At 37.4% G+C, this 13,960-nt stretch overlaps 1 protein-coding gene across 28 annotated transcripts in view; it reads right to left on the minus strand.

Moving 5' to 3' along the window:
• UNC13B (unc-13 homolog B) overlaps positions 1–13,960 on the minus strand; it is a 245,728-nt gene that overhangs the window by 101,954 nt on the left and 129,814 nt on the right. For 13 of the 28 annotated variants that reach the window (XM_072728015.1, XM_072727999.1, XM_072728009.1 and 10 more), the window contains one exon: positions 3,166–3,201. The exons of the other annotated variants lie outside the window; for them this stretch is intronic. In XM_072728015.1, the coding sequence (XP_072584116.1) occupies positions 3,166–3,201 (36 nt within the window). The remainder of the gene's footprint in view (positions 1–3,165; positions 3,202–13,960) is intronic. 28 annotated transcript variants of the gene reach the window in all.

The following is a 13,960-nucleotide window of genomic DNA, read 5'->3' on the forward strand; positions in this document are numbered from 1 at the left end:
TATAAGCACTAGCAATGGGATCTTGTTGACAATGCAGCCAAGTCTATCTAACAACAGTGACTATAATTTCAAAGAATTATTTCTGCTTTTCAGACCAGCACCTGCCTGGTTGGTTTTAGTCTTGCTCGATGATAGCTAAAATGACCACAGTTACAAATCCTGCCCCAAACAAAAATAAAAATATTTAACACTGTACTTAGAAAGGGAGCTCAACCTTATAGTCTTTAAGGTTTATTTTATAGAGAAGCCATTTCTGACACCAATTCCATATGTGTATAATTAACAAGGTCCCAGATGTCCTGTCTTGCCAATTTCCTATTTGGTTCAGTGAGGAAAAGGAACATTCATTATCCCAAAATGGAGATACTTTTAGCAGATGATGAACTCCTCATATTAGTAATTAAAAAAAAAAATCTTGGTAAATTATGTAGGCAGTGAGAGCCTTCTGAAGACCATAAGATTAGGCTTTCATAATTGCTCGTGTAGGAGATAAGAACCGGCATCCATGTAGTAGAAATGGAAAAGAGCTGATGAAAAAAAAAAATCTAGACAAATGATAAAATGTGGGGACAAATGGAAGGTAACAGGAAAATGACATCTTGGCTTGCAAATCAGACTACCTGGTAGATAATAATTCCACTAAAAGAGATGAGGGGGCACAAACATGTGGGTTTTACAAGCAAGGGAGAATATGTGAACACTGGATTCCAGACAACATTTGTGAGTATAGCTGGGAGTACAGGTAGATCTCATGAGCTTTTCCCTTTTGAGTTTAAGGCAACAATGTGAACATAAGAAGGAGAGTAATCAGAACCTCAGGAGAAAAAGTCAGTATGAGAAAAAGGCTAACCTTCAAGTGGTCAGGAAAGGTACTTGTCAAACAATAGGGGATGCAAGGCATTCTGCTCAGAAAATATTCTGGTCACATATTAGGGGGAAAAAAAAGACTTCAGGGGCATTGGTTTCAGATCTTGATGTATTTGTTGTTCTGAACACTAGAAAGAAAGGATCAAGGGACAAAAACCAGTATGTCTTTCAGACTTAATTCTTTCTGAACCCACAGAAGGAGTCAGTGTGAAGAAGTCAGATGGATTTTTCATGCACACAGATGAGAGAGCTGGGGCAACAAAGGAGACAAAGCTGAAAGTCTTTTTAAATTCCAGCAGAAGTATCAACACATAACCCAGAGAACCAAAGAGGGAGCAATGATAGGCAATCCCACTGATTATGAGGCCAGTCAGAGTTAGGAGCATCCATGATCCAGAGCCATAAACTATGATGGATGGACCCTTAGTTTTTCACTGCATCTAACCTGTTACTCCTAAATAATGCTCTGCTTTTTTAAATTTTATTTTGCTAAGGTAAGGGGATAATACTCCAAAACTTTCCTAAAAGCTGACATTTTTATACTAAAGAAATAAAGGGCAAATATTAAGAAATAAAGTGTTCAAGGAAAGAAGAGGTTAAGAGTAGAAGAGAATATGAAAAGTAGAAGAGGGGACAGGAAAAAAGGAAATACAAAAAAGTGAGGTGAGACAAAGAGAAACAAAAAAAAGTAGATGAGGGCAAAGACCAGATTTTTCTCCCCTGACATCATCCCTGAACTCCCTAGAAAGTAACCCTCTTGGCACCACCAAGGCTGATTAGAAACTAACAAGGGAAATTAAGAAAGAACCTTGAATGAAAAAATTGTGCTTTTACGGCAGCAGTAATAATCCCTTACTGGCTCTACTCTACTCCATCACACCACTACAGTTAAAACAGAAAAATCCTGGCTTCACTGAAAAAGAGAATCTGAGTGCAGGTTTGGTTATTCAGTCTAAGAAGGACTTGTGAGCTAGCTTGAAGGCGAAAATTAAAAAGCCCTTGGAAAATTAAAAGGCTGGGAAAATTAACTCATTCAAGTATTTATTGGATGCCTATAAGTACAAGGCTAAACACAGAAGATTCAGAGTACAGAGTTGGTCTGAAAGGAGAGAGAAATGGATACAAATACAAGAAAGTAACTATCATGAGTACAGTATAAATCAAGTACTATGTGAGTTGAAGGCAAGGTCACTTCCAATTACGGTAAGCAGGAAAAGCTTTATGGCAGAGACAACTTTAAAAGATTGGTAGGTTTTCAACCGGTGAAGTTCAGAGGGGGAGGGGAAATACCTTCTAGGATCTAGATAAAAACAATGGCGTGAGTAAAGACTCAACGAGGTCTTCTTTTTTTAAGAAACATTTTGTAGCTCATCTGGCAGGTGCATAAAAGGATATGGAAGGGAATGCTAGAAAATAAACCTGGGGAGAGTAATCTAATCTGGGGCAAAAACGGGCCCCAAGTATAGTGCAGTCACTCAAACAATACTGAATGAAATACTGAATAATGAAGCTTTCTGGTATGTCCTGTTCCTGGATTGAATCCCTGTCTTTAAATCCAGAGTACAGGTAGAACTTCATCAGCCTGAGAAAAAAGGCAAGAGAATTCAAACCATTCTTTTCTATGGCTTAGTTATTTTTTTCCTACTTGAAACCCTTAAGTTATCTCAGCTCTCTTAGGCTGCCTTTCAGCAGGTTCCTAGTGGAAACACTCAGGATGCAAATCACAGAAAGTACACATTCATAAGAAATTCCAGTGACAGAACAAAATTTGGCTCCTCTTAGCACCTGCTGGATACCTAAGAACTGGGACTCAACCAAATTCCCTGTAAGATGGGTAACACAGCCAGTAATGTCAGCCTAACGTTGTGTATCTTGCTGGAAAGAACTGACTGCCCACTCAAAGCTGTAGAATGAAGAGACCAAAGGAGACCAAAGGAGAGGGTTCCCTACACTAGGTGCTGATGGTATCACTTATCCCTGGGAAGGAAAAAAATCAAGAGATACTGCCAAGATTATAATTGGGACTTGGGTTGAAATCTCTCTCTCTCTCTCTCTCTCTCTCTCACACACACACACACACACACACACACACACACACACACACACTGTCTTCAAAAAACCCAGCCTAAAAGGATATAACATTCCTTGCAAGTAATGGTCTTTGAGTTTTAAGTAGGGGAGGAGAAAGGAGTGGAATTATATATGCTTGTATGCATGAAAATCTAGCTTCATAGTTCAGAGGGAGTGTGTTAAAGGGTAAAATCAAGAAAATTATAAGGAATTCAATTTCTTACGTACTCTGCTGCTCTCCCCAGCCCAAATAGGTCCAGTGACCTAAGAAAACCGCAAATGGTAGCAAAAAAAAAGAGTAACAGAGACAATTTTAGTAATAATTCAAAGACTGTTTCCCCATCCCACCAATGACTATACACCTTACCATGCTTGAACCTACCCTACTTGTATTCCATTAATTTTACAGAACATGTAGAGAGCCTTCTGCAAGGCTCTATCTAGCATGAGCCTTCTACCAAGCATGAGACAAACCTACAAAGTACTCTTGTTCTAATTTACTATATAGAGAATAACAAAAAAACTGCTTTTACACTCTTTTTAAAAAAGTTTTCTTTATTTAAGTTACCTCTACACCCAATGTGGGGCCCAAACTCAGGACCCTGAAATCAAGAGTCACACACTCCTCTGGCTGAGCCAGCCAGGCATCCCTGCTTTTACACCCTTAAAACTCCTTCTAGCCTAGGACTCAGAACATTATCATTTAGGAGCTGATATACTCTTCCCTGTTCAAAATGACAAAAATTCGACCTGTCTTTAAGAAATCCTTCCTGTATATCTTTGGTCACCAAACCAAAGAATGAGAATCTCAGACCTGACACAGTGGAAAAGAGAATGATTCCCTTGTCTAGGAGCAATGAATCTAATTTTGATGCTCTCTACTGAAAATTAAAAGGCCAAAGAATAGCTTTAACATCTAATCTCCCAATATGTAATAAAACACTGTAGCATTCTGCTCAGAATCACTTTTTTCTAACTGCCTATACAATTAATAAAATCCAATAAATACAGAAGCTTTCAATGACAAGAGAAAATTGAACACTTTCTACTCATTTTTCAAAATAAAAAATTCAGTATTAATTACATTTAAATCCTATTCCATACCCAAAACTGAATTTGAGGCAACTAATGTCACACACACACACACACACACACACGCACACTAAAAATAGGCCTTTATCCCAAGAAACCAGGAGTAATTTAGCTTCATAATTAAGAACATGAGTACTCAAGCCAAACTTAAGTTCTTCTAGCTCTGTCACTACTAGCCATATGGTCTTGAAAAAATTACAGATATTTCTTCAATTGTAATATGAGAATATTATGAGTCTCAGCTACCAAAGGATTTTAAGAGAAAATGCATGTAAAGTACTTAGTACAGGTCCCTGGAACAGGGCAAGCAATTGGCATTTTTGTTTTGTTTTGTTTTTTTCATGTTGCCATGTTTTTGCTTGCCTTACAGGTTCTTTAAAAATAGGTAACAGGAAGATCCACACACTAATATCTGTTGAGGGATTGTCTATGTCTGGGTTAGAAAGTCCTCAGAGCTCTGAGGGTGCAGTTCCCTTCAAAATTTGCAGTTAAGACTCAAAATTCTGGAAGCACTGAATAATGCCAACATAGGCTGGTTTCATTACCTGAGCCAACTCCCAAACCTGGGGATATAGGACTACTAATCGGTCATAGTCCATTTAATGTAACTATACACTAAGAGTTTTCTTCCTATATTTACCTTCCTCCTACTACCTCCATCTCTTCCTATCCCTCAGAAAAGATATGTTGACTTACTGTGCCATTTCTTAAATTTTAATAATTTATCTAACTTCCTAGCCATAGAAAAAGAAGGAGTTAAAGAGAAAATTCTCCCAGGCTACAACATAGTTGCCATAACAACTCTGGGAGAGTAATTACTTTGCTTCCTTAAAAAGATAGAAAAAAGAAAAAAGAAAGAAAGGGAAAGAACCGAACTTTAGAACATGCCTAGCAACCTAGATTGCTCCGGGCAAGTGACAATGCTGCTTCTCACTGAAACTCTGGACCCAAAGAAGCCTCTCATTGCAAGACATTGCCTCATCTTTGAATGCATCACAGTACTGCACAGCAGTTCCTTATACATAGTAGATGCTCAATAAGTATCTTATAGGACTAAATCAAATGATCTGATTCCACTCCCTAGATCCAATCCCAAGCCATGAAAATAACATGCTCTCTGACCAACCAGTTCCCTATTGTCACTTCAGTGTGGTACCCATTATAAGAGAAAGAACATCAGTTTAATTAAGCAAGTTTCCTTCCTCACTCTAAAAACACACTAAAACATCTCACTAGCCAGAAGGACAATTACTGAGGATAGATTTTGCTAGGTGTTAAGTACCAATAAGGGGGTTGAAGGATGATGTTCCAGGAAATGTAAATCATACACACAAAAGCACATTCAGTGAACTTGCAAATAGTTATAGCATATCTGAATAGGACACTGAAGGGTTATGAAAGAACTTAATCAAAGGAGGTCCTAAGTAATGGTTAGAAATTTAGTAATGTTAGGAATTTGATGTTATCTGGAGGTTAATGCAGAGCCATCACAGCTTTTTTTTTTTTTAATTCCAGGATGGTTAATATACAGTGTTATATTGGTTTCAGGTTTATAATAAAGTGATTCAATAATTCTATACATTACCCAATGCTCATCATGACATCAAGTACACTCTTAATCCCTTTCGCCTACTTCACCCATCCTCCATCCGCCACCCCTCTGGTAACATCTGTTTATTCTCTATAGTTAAGAGTTTGTTTTCTGGATTATCTCTTTATTTTTTCTTTGTTAGTTTGTTTCTTAAATTCCACAAATGAATTGGTATAAAGCATGGGAGAGATGAATCAGATTTGTCATTTTAGAGGATCATAGTACAGTGTGGCCACAAGTTTGTAGGATAGGTGGACTGGAGACTGGTGTCAGGGAGGCTGATAAGGAAGCTACTGTACTCACCTAATGATGGATTGAACTAGGAAAGTGGTAGAGGGAGTAGAATAGATACATTCGTGAGATAAAATCAATAGGATTTAATAAGTAACTCAATGTGGGAGCTGAGGAGAATAAAGATGAGGAGAATAAAGGAGAATAAACAATTTTAGCTTGAGCTATTGGGTGGATATGACACCACTCATCAAGAAGAGAAATACAAGAGGGGCAGGTTGAAAAAAATGATGAATTCAGTGTAAGATTACTGGCTGTGAGTTATCTATGAGGTATTTCAAATGAGTATATCTGGGAAGACAGCTGGATATATGGTTGTAGACCTAAGGAAAGATATGTGGAGTTTTAAGGTTTCAGAATACAAGCTGCCATGAAGACAGATTTTTCTGCTTTGTACCCTGCTGTATCCCTACTGCCTAAACAGTGCTTGGCACAAAATAGTAACTCAACAAATATTTGTAAATTAATGGATAAAAATTAAAATGTAAATATAAAAAAAACCAATGAGGCAGGGGTTCCTAGGTGACTCAGTTGGTTAAACGGCCAACTCTTGATTTCAGCTCAGGTCATGTTCTCAGGGTCCTGGGATTGAGCCTTGCATCAGGATCCACATTCAGCAGGGAGTCTTCTTGGGATTCTCTCTCTCCTTCTACATCTGCCCCTCTGCCTCTTTTCTCTCTCCAAAATAAATAAGTCTTTTTTAAAAAATTTTTTAAATGAGGCAGAATGCAGGATAAAGAAAAAGACTGTACAAAGGGGATCAGGGGAATCTACAGAGTAGCCATATTTAAAAAGCAGACAATTTTTTTTTTTTGACAATTTTTTTTTTTAAAAAAAGCAAAGAAAGAAAGAAAAGAATAAATGAATGAACTGACAAGAGAAAGTGTTGGTGAGGCTGTGGACACACTGGAATTCTCATACATGGTGGGCAAGAATGCAAAGTGGAAGGCCACTTTGGAAAATAATCTGAGCATTTCTTATTAAGTTAAATATATACCATAAAACCCAGCATTCCCTCTCATATGTATTTACCCAAGGGGGGGAAACATGTTACATAAAATCCTATACATGAATGTTCACAGTTGCTTAATTCATAATAAACTGTAAACAAAGATGTCCACCAGCTGAACAGATAAACAAACCATGGTATATCCATATAATAGAGTGGTATTCAGGAATAAAAAGTAATGAATGGACACACACAGATGAATCTTGGATGCAATATGATTAGTGTAACAAGCCAGACTCAAAAAGCTAAATATAATATGATTCTACTTATATGACTTTCTGGAAAAGGCAATACTACAGGGGCAGAAAAAAATTACAGTTTTCATGGGCAGGAGTGGAAAAGGCTGACTACAAAGGGGTTTAGAAAATTTTAGAGTTGACAGAACTGCTTTATATCTTAACTATGGTTGTAGTTACAAAACTCGGTTGTCAAAACTCATAGAACTGTATACTAAAGGGGAGAATTTTATTCTATGTAAATTATACCTTAATAAATCTGACTTAAAAAAAAAAAAAAAGGAAGAGTCTATGAAGGAGGCTGGGAAAAAGCCAGAGACGAAGAAAACCATAGTGATGTGATCTCTGAATCAGAAAAAAACCCAATGTTTCAAGGAAGCAGTGGTTCAAAGGCAAAAGAAACAAAAGCAAAAATGAACTATTGGGACTTCATCAAGATAAGAAGCTTTTGCACAGCAAAAGAAACAGTCAACAAAACTAAAAGACAACCTACAGAATGGGAGAAGATATTTGCAAATGACGTATCAGATAAAGGGCTAGTTTCCAAAATCTATAAAGAACTTATTAAACTCAACACCAAAGAAACAAACAACCCAATCATGAAATGGGCAAAAGACATGAAGAGTAATCTCACAGAGGAAGACATGGACATGGGCAACATGCACATGAGAAAATGCTCTGCATCACTTGCCATCAGGGAAATACAAATCAAAACCACAATGAGATACCACCTCACACCAGTGAGAATGGGGAAAATTAACAAGGCAGGAAACCACAAATGTTGGAGAGGATGCGGAGAAAAGGGAACCCTCTTATACTGTTGGTGGGAATGTGAACTGGTGCAGCCACTCTGGAAAACATTGTGGAGGTTCCTCAAAGAGTTAAAAATAGACCTGCCCTACGACCCAGCAATTGCACTGTTGGGGATTTACCCCAAAGATTCAGATGCAATGAAACGCCGGGACACCTGCACCCCGATGTTTCTAGCAGCAATGTCCACAATAGCCAAACTGTGGAAGGAGCCTCGGTGTCCATCGAAAGATGAATGGATAAAGAAGATGTGGTTTATGTATACAATGGAATATTACTCAGCAATTAGAAACGACAAATACCCACCATTTGCTTCGATGTGGATGGAACTGGAAGGTATTATGCTGAGTGAAATAAGTCAATCGGAGAAGGACAAACAGTGTATGTTCTCATTCATTTGGGGAATATAAAAAATAGTGAAAGGGAATATAAAGGAAGGGAAAAGAAATGTTGGGAAATATCAGGAAGGGAGACAGAACATAAAGACTCCTAACTCTGGGAAACGAACTAGGGGTGGTGGAAGGGGAGGAGGGCAGAGGGTGGAGGGGAATGGGTGACGGGCAACTGAGGCGGACACTTGACGGGATGAGCACTGGGTGTTTCTTTGTATGTTGGTAAATTGAACACCAATAAAAATTAATTTTTTTTAAAAAAAGGAAGCAGTGGTTAATAAATGTCAAATGAAAATGGTGTACTGGATTTAGAAATAAAAAGGTTACTAAAAACATTATTAGCAATTGTAACGAATGAAAGCTGGAGTATAGACTACTTAGAAACAAATGGAAGCACATACAATAGAATAAGGAGAAAGAGATTCCACAATTCACACAGTAAAACACTGAATGTGAGCAAGATGGTAGACGCTGCTTATCAAAGGATGCCAAAAAGAAGCAAGCAGAGAACAGACAATGGCCAAACGTATTACACACAAAACTCAGTACCTTAAGAGCTTCTTACAAAACCAGCAACATACTCAAATTGGGTATTCACACATATCAAATGTGTGTCAAACTGACAATTTTAATGAGCATGCTAATGTTTCCCACCTCCCTAGAGCCTCAAACCTCTTTAGTTCACATATTAACAAGTGAATAACCAATTACTCTGCAGCTCAGTGGCATCCGATGCTTAGAGTCAGGCAGTCTAGAAAACTAGAGCTTCCAACTGGCAATGACAGTGTATTTACAATGTTGTGAGTTCTGTGCAGATTAGCTTTGCTAAGTGTACCTCAAAAGCCCAAAACTCCAACACTTAAAACTCCCAACACTTCAAAACCAGAAGCCACAAAACCATTCCAAAAGTCCTCTCTACTTTATCTCCCATGTCCAATCCATCAACAAGTTTAATAGTTAATTCTACTCAAGTCTCCTTCTTCAGTTGAAGACAAAAATGAAAAAAAAAGAAAAAAAAAAAAACATACAAAACAAAACATCTCCTTCCTCATAGGTTTCGCAGTCCTTATCAAGAACTTGTTACCTCATGCCTGAATTATTGCAGATTTTGGCAGGCTTTATGACCATCTAATCTCTGTCCCATTCAATCTACTCAGCACATTAGCTGCTCTAATCTCAGGAACTAATTTTCCTAAATCCAGCTTCTAATCACATTATTACATTAAAATTTTTTTCTTTATTTAAATTCAATTAATTAACATACAATATATTATTGGTTTCAGAAGTAGAGGTCTGTGATTCATCAGTCTTTTTTTTTTCTTTTTTAAAGATTTTATTCATTCATGAGAGACTCAGACAGAGAGGCAGAGACATAGACAAAGGGAGAAGCAGGCTCCTCACAGGGAGCCTGACACAGGACTCGCTCCCCAGACCTGGGATCACACCCTGAGCCGAAGGCAGATGCTCAACCACTAAACCACCCAGGTGTCTCCATCAGTCTTATATAACACCCAGTGCATCATTACATCATTACATCACATGCCCTCCTTAATGTCCATCACCCTATTACCCCTGTCCCCCCATCTCCCTCCCTTCCAGAGACCCTCAGTTTGTTTCCTATGATTGAAAGTCTCTCGAGTTTGTCCCCCCTCTCTGATTTCATCTTGTTTTATTTTTTCCTCTCTTCCCCTATGATCCTGTTTTGTATCTTAAATTTCACCTAAGAGTGAGATCATATAATTAGCTTTCTCTGACTTATTTCACTTAGCATAATATCCTCTAGTTCCATCTATGTTGTCGCAAATGGCAAGATTTCATTTTTTTTATTGCTGAGTAGCATTTCTTTATCCATTCATCTGTTTTATTTAATTTTTTAATTTAAATTCAGTTTTCCAACACATAGTATAACATCCAGTGCTCATCCCATCAAGTGATGTCCATTCATCTGTCAATGGACATTTGGACTCTTAGTCATAGTTTGGCTATTGTGGACATTGCTGCTATAAACAGTGGGGTGCAGGTACGTTTTCAGATCACTACATTTGTATCTTTGGGGTAAATACCCAGTAGTGCAATGGCTGGGTCCATCATTACTCTTCTGATAATTTATAACCACTATGCATAAAAGAGTATATTTATCTTCCCGGTTTTCAAAGTCCTCTATAATCTGATACCAAATAAATATCAAATCACACTGCCAACCATTCCCCCAAAACAAAGTCGTTATTTGCAAACAGGTATTGTCACAGTTTCTGCCACACTTGGGAGATAGAGGAACGAGCCTGATTTCCCCTATTTGAAGCTGGAATGTCCTTCATTTCCATTCCTTGTTGGTATAATGGAAATGGTTTTGAGTTTTGGAACCAGATAAACCTAGGTTCAAAGTCATCACTTACTAGCTGTGTGATCCTAGGCTAGTTAACTTCTCTGCCCTTGTATTCATCATCCATAAAAAATGAAGAGTAATACCACTTACCTCTCAGATTTGCATAAATCTTGAAAATCGTGTATGTAGTATTTAAAATCCATGTGCTAGACAAATGATAATTACTCAGTAAATGTTCCTTATTCTCCCTTATTTGGCTGGTTACCCAATCTGAAGTTCCTGTTAAGCATTTTTCCATAAACAATGCTCAATGATTCTAGTACAATGTCTCTTAACAAAACAAAAATTATCTGCCCATTTCTTAAAAAGTTAAACACACATCTACCCATATGATCCAGCCATTCCACTTCCAGGTATCTAACCAAGAGAAATGAAAACATAAGATCATGAAAATGTTCATATTATTCATAATAACTAGAAACAATCCAAGAGCCTATCAACAGGTGAATTGATAAATTACAAAAGGCATGAGAAAACATTTAGAGGTAAAAAAAAAAAAAAAAACCAACAACAGAGGTAATGGAAATGTTCTACATCTTGACAGTGGTGGTAGTTTCACTGGTATATACATCTATCAAAACTAATGCAACTGGACACTTCACATAGGTGTTTTTTTGTGTGTATATATTTCAATAAAGTTGATTTTTAAAAAACACCCACTTTAGAACTTATTTTATTGCTTGCCTTTATCCAATCCATCCATTCCTAGCCTTGGTTGTAAGTTTTTTGAGTGTAAGATTTAAGTTTTATACTTCTTTTATATTCCTCCTAATGCCTGGCACAGAAATCCTATACTAAAGGAGATAATAACTGAATAAAAGCAGGTTCCTCTTAATCTTACAAAGCAGGGTCTTTAAATTTTAATAAAAATTACTTGACTGGATGCCTGGCTGGCTCAGGCAGTGGAGCGTGCAACTCTTGATCTTGGTGTTGTAGGTTTGAGCCCCACGTTCAGTGTAGGAATTACTTGAAAATAACATTAAAAAAAAAAAGAAGAAGAAGAAGTGGTGCCTGGGTAGCAGCTCAGTCAGTTGAATGTTTGATTCAATTTTAGACCAGGTTATGGATCTAAGGGTCATGAATCGAGCTCTGTCTAAGCTCCACACTGGGCATGGAGCCTACTTGAAATTCTCTCTCTCCCTCTTCTTCTGTTCCTCCCCACTCATGTAGTACTCTCTCTTCCTAAAACAAAAATAATAAATAAAAATAAAAACACTTTAAAAAAAAATTGAGACTCGTTTATAAAATACAGATACCTAGACCCTAAACCCAGAGATTCTAATTCAAAATGCCTGAAATGGCTTAAGAATCTGTATTTGTTGTTGTTATTGGAATCTGCCTTTTCAGTAAGAGGCTGAAGACTCTCCTGCCAATGATTTTGAATTACAATTTGAAGAATACAGCTACAGAATTTCCTAGATGAAAAACGCTTCTCAGTTAAAAGCATAGCGGTGATCCTGCACCGATGGAAGAAGAAGAGCCAGATGCATTATCCCACTGACTAGTTCAATGTGAGCATACATGTAAAGTGAAAAAATTCTAGCAGGTCTAGGACCCAATTAAAAAGGAATCCTCTTAAAATTTTGAGTGGGAAATGTCAGTGAGGGTGACAGAACACGAGAGACTCCTAACTCTGGGAAACAAACAAGGAGTGGTGGAAGGGGAGGTAGGCAGGGGGACAGGGTGACTGGGTGATGGGCACTAAGGGGGGCACTTGACAGGATGAGCACTGGGTGTTATGCTATATGTTGGCAAATTGAACTCCAATAAAAAAATATACAAAAAAAATGAATCCTCTTCCATAAGAAGGCAAAGCTTCCTCACTTATCCCTGTTGACTAGGCTGTAACAACATACCCAAAGGCTTCTTGTTCTGCTTATTTCATCTTGCTTCTAGTGGAAAATACAAGGAATCAGAAATAGCCACATTAAAAAATAAGGTCTATAATTACCAAACAAAATACCCCTAGGCAACTATCGTATCATCAATTAACAATCCAGTACTGGTCAAATTTTCCAAGACAATGGAATGATAGGGTATCTGAGCCTCAAACTGCAAGTGAACAGCCATCCATCTAAGTAATGACAGGACTCACCTATCAATTACTAAATTGTAGTAATTACCAGGTAGCTCACAAAGGACAATAAAGTTAACCATTAGAAATTATTTCCTTCTCCTTTTCAAGACAGATTAGATAAGTACCACAGAACTTTTCTTTCCATTGAAAATGGTAAACACAAAAACAAAACCTAAAAACCTATAATTAAGAAAAGTACTTCAAACCTAACATAAGGAAGAAAAAAAAAACAACTATTGATCAACCTTCTTTGTGAACATATGTATTAAAATACAAGCAAATTTAACCTAACATCATAGTAAAAGAATAAGTTATCAAAAAAAAAAAAAAAAGAATAAGTTACCATATCAAGTAGGACATGTTACAGGAAAACAAAGATGATTTATTAATAGAAGTTGATTAATGAATTCATCAAATTAAAAGTCAAAGGAAAATACCCATGAACAATGGGTAAGTCTTACTGAGCCATTTTGAAATGTTCAACATCCATTCCTTATTTTTAATATAGAAGCTCTACTGAAGTATAAGATGCAAAGTACACAAATCCTAAGTGTATTAGTCAATGAATGAATACAGTGAATCATGTAAACAGAACACATGAAGAAACAGAACAGACCAACACCCAGAAGACCTCTTCCTACTCCCTTTGCAGTCATTCAACTAGCCTTTTTGTTTTTTTTAAAGTAGGTTCCCCCCAAAAAAGAAAAAGTAAGTTCCATGCAAAGCATGGAGCCCAATGCAGGGCTTGAACTTATAATTGCTAGAATGAGAACTGAGCTGAGGTCAAAAGTTGGACGCTTAACCCACTGAGCCATCCAGGTGCCCTACAACTAGCCTCTGAACCAGCTATTTCCTCTGCACGGCACGCTTTCCCCAGGAGCCACAGCCCTAATTCCCTCATCTCCAAGTTTTACTCAAAAGTCTTCTTCTCACTGTGGCTTAAACACTAACCATCTTATTTATAATTACAACTCAATTTCGGTTCTAGCATTCCCAATTGTCTTTCAGTATCTACTCCTTTATTGGTCCCCTCTCTAAATTCCTATATAATTTCCTTATTCATTATATTTACGGTTTCTGCCCATCCAGGATCTTGGTGTCTTTTGCTTCCTGATATATCCCAAGTACCTAGAACAGAA

Source organism: Vulpes vulpes, chromosome 12 (genome assembly GCF_048418805.1).
Source record: "Vulpes vulpes isolate BD-2025 chromosome 12, VulVul3, whole genome shotgun sequence".
NCBI lineage: Eukaryota > Metazoa > Chordata > Mammalia > Carnivora > Canidae > Vulpes > Vulpes vulpes.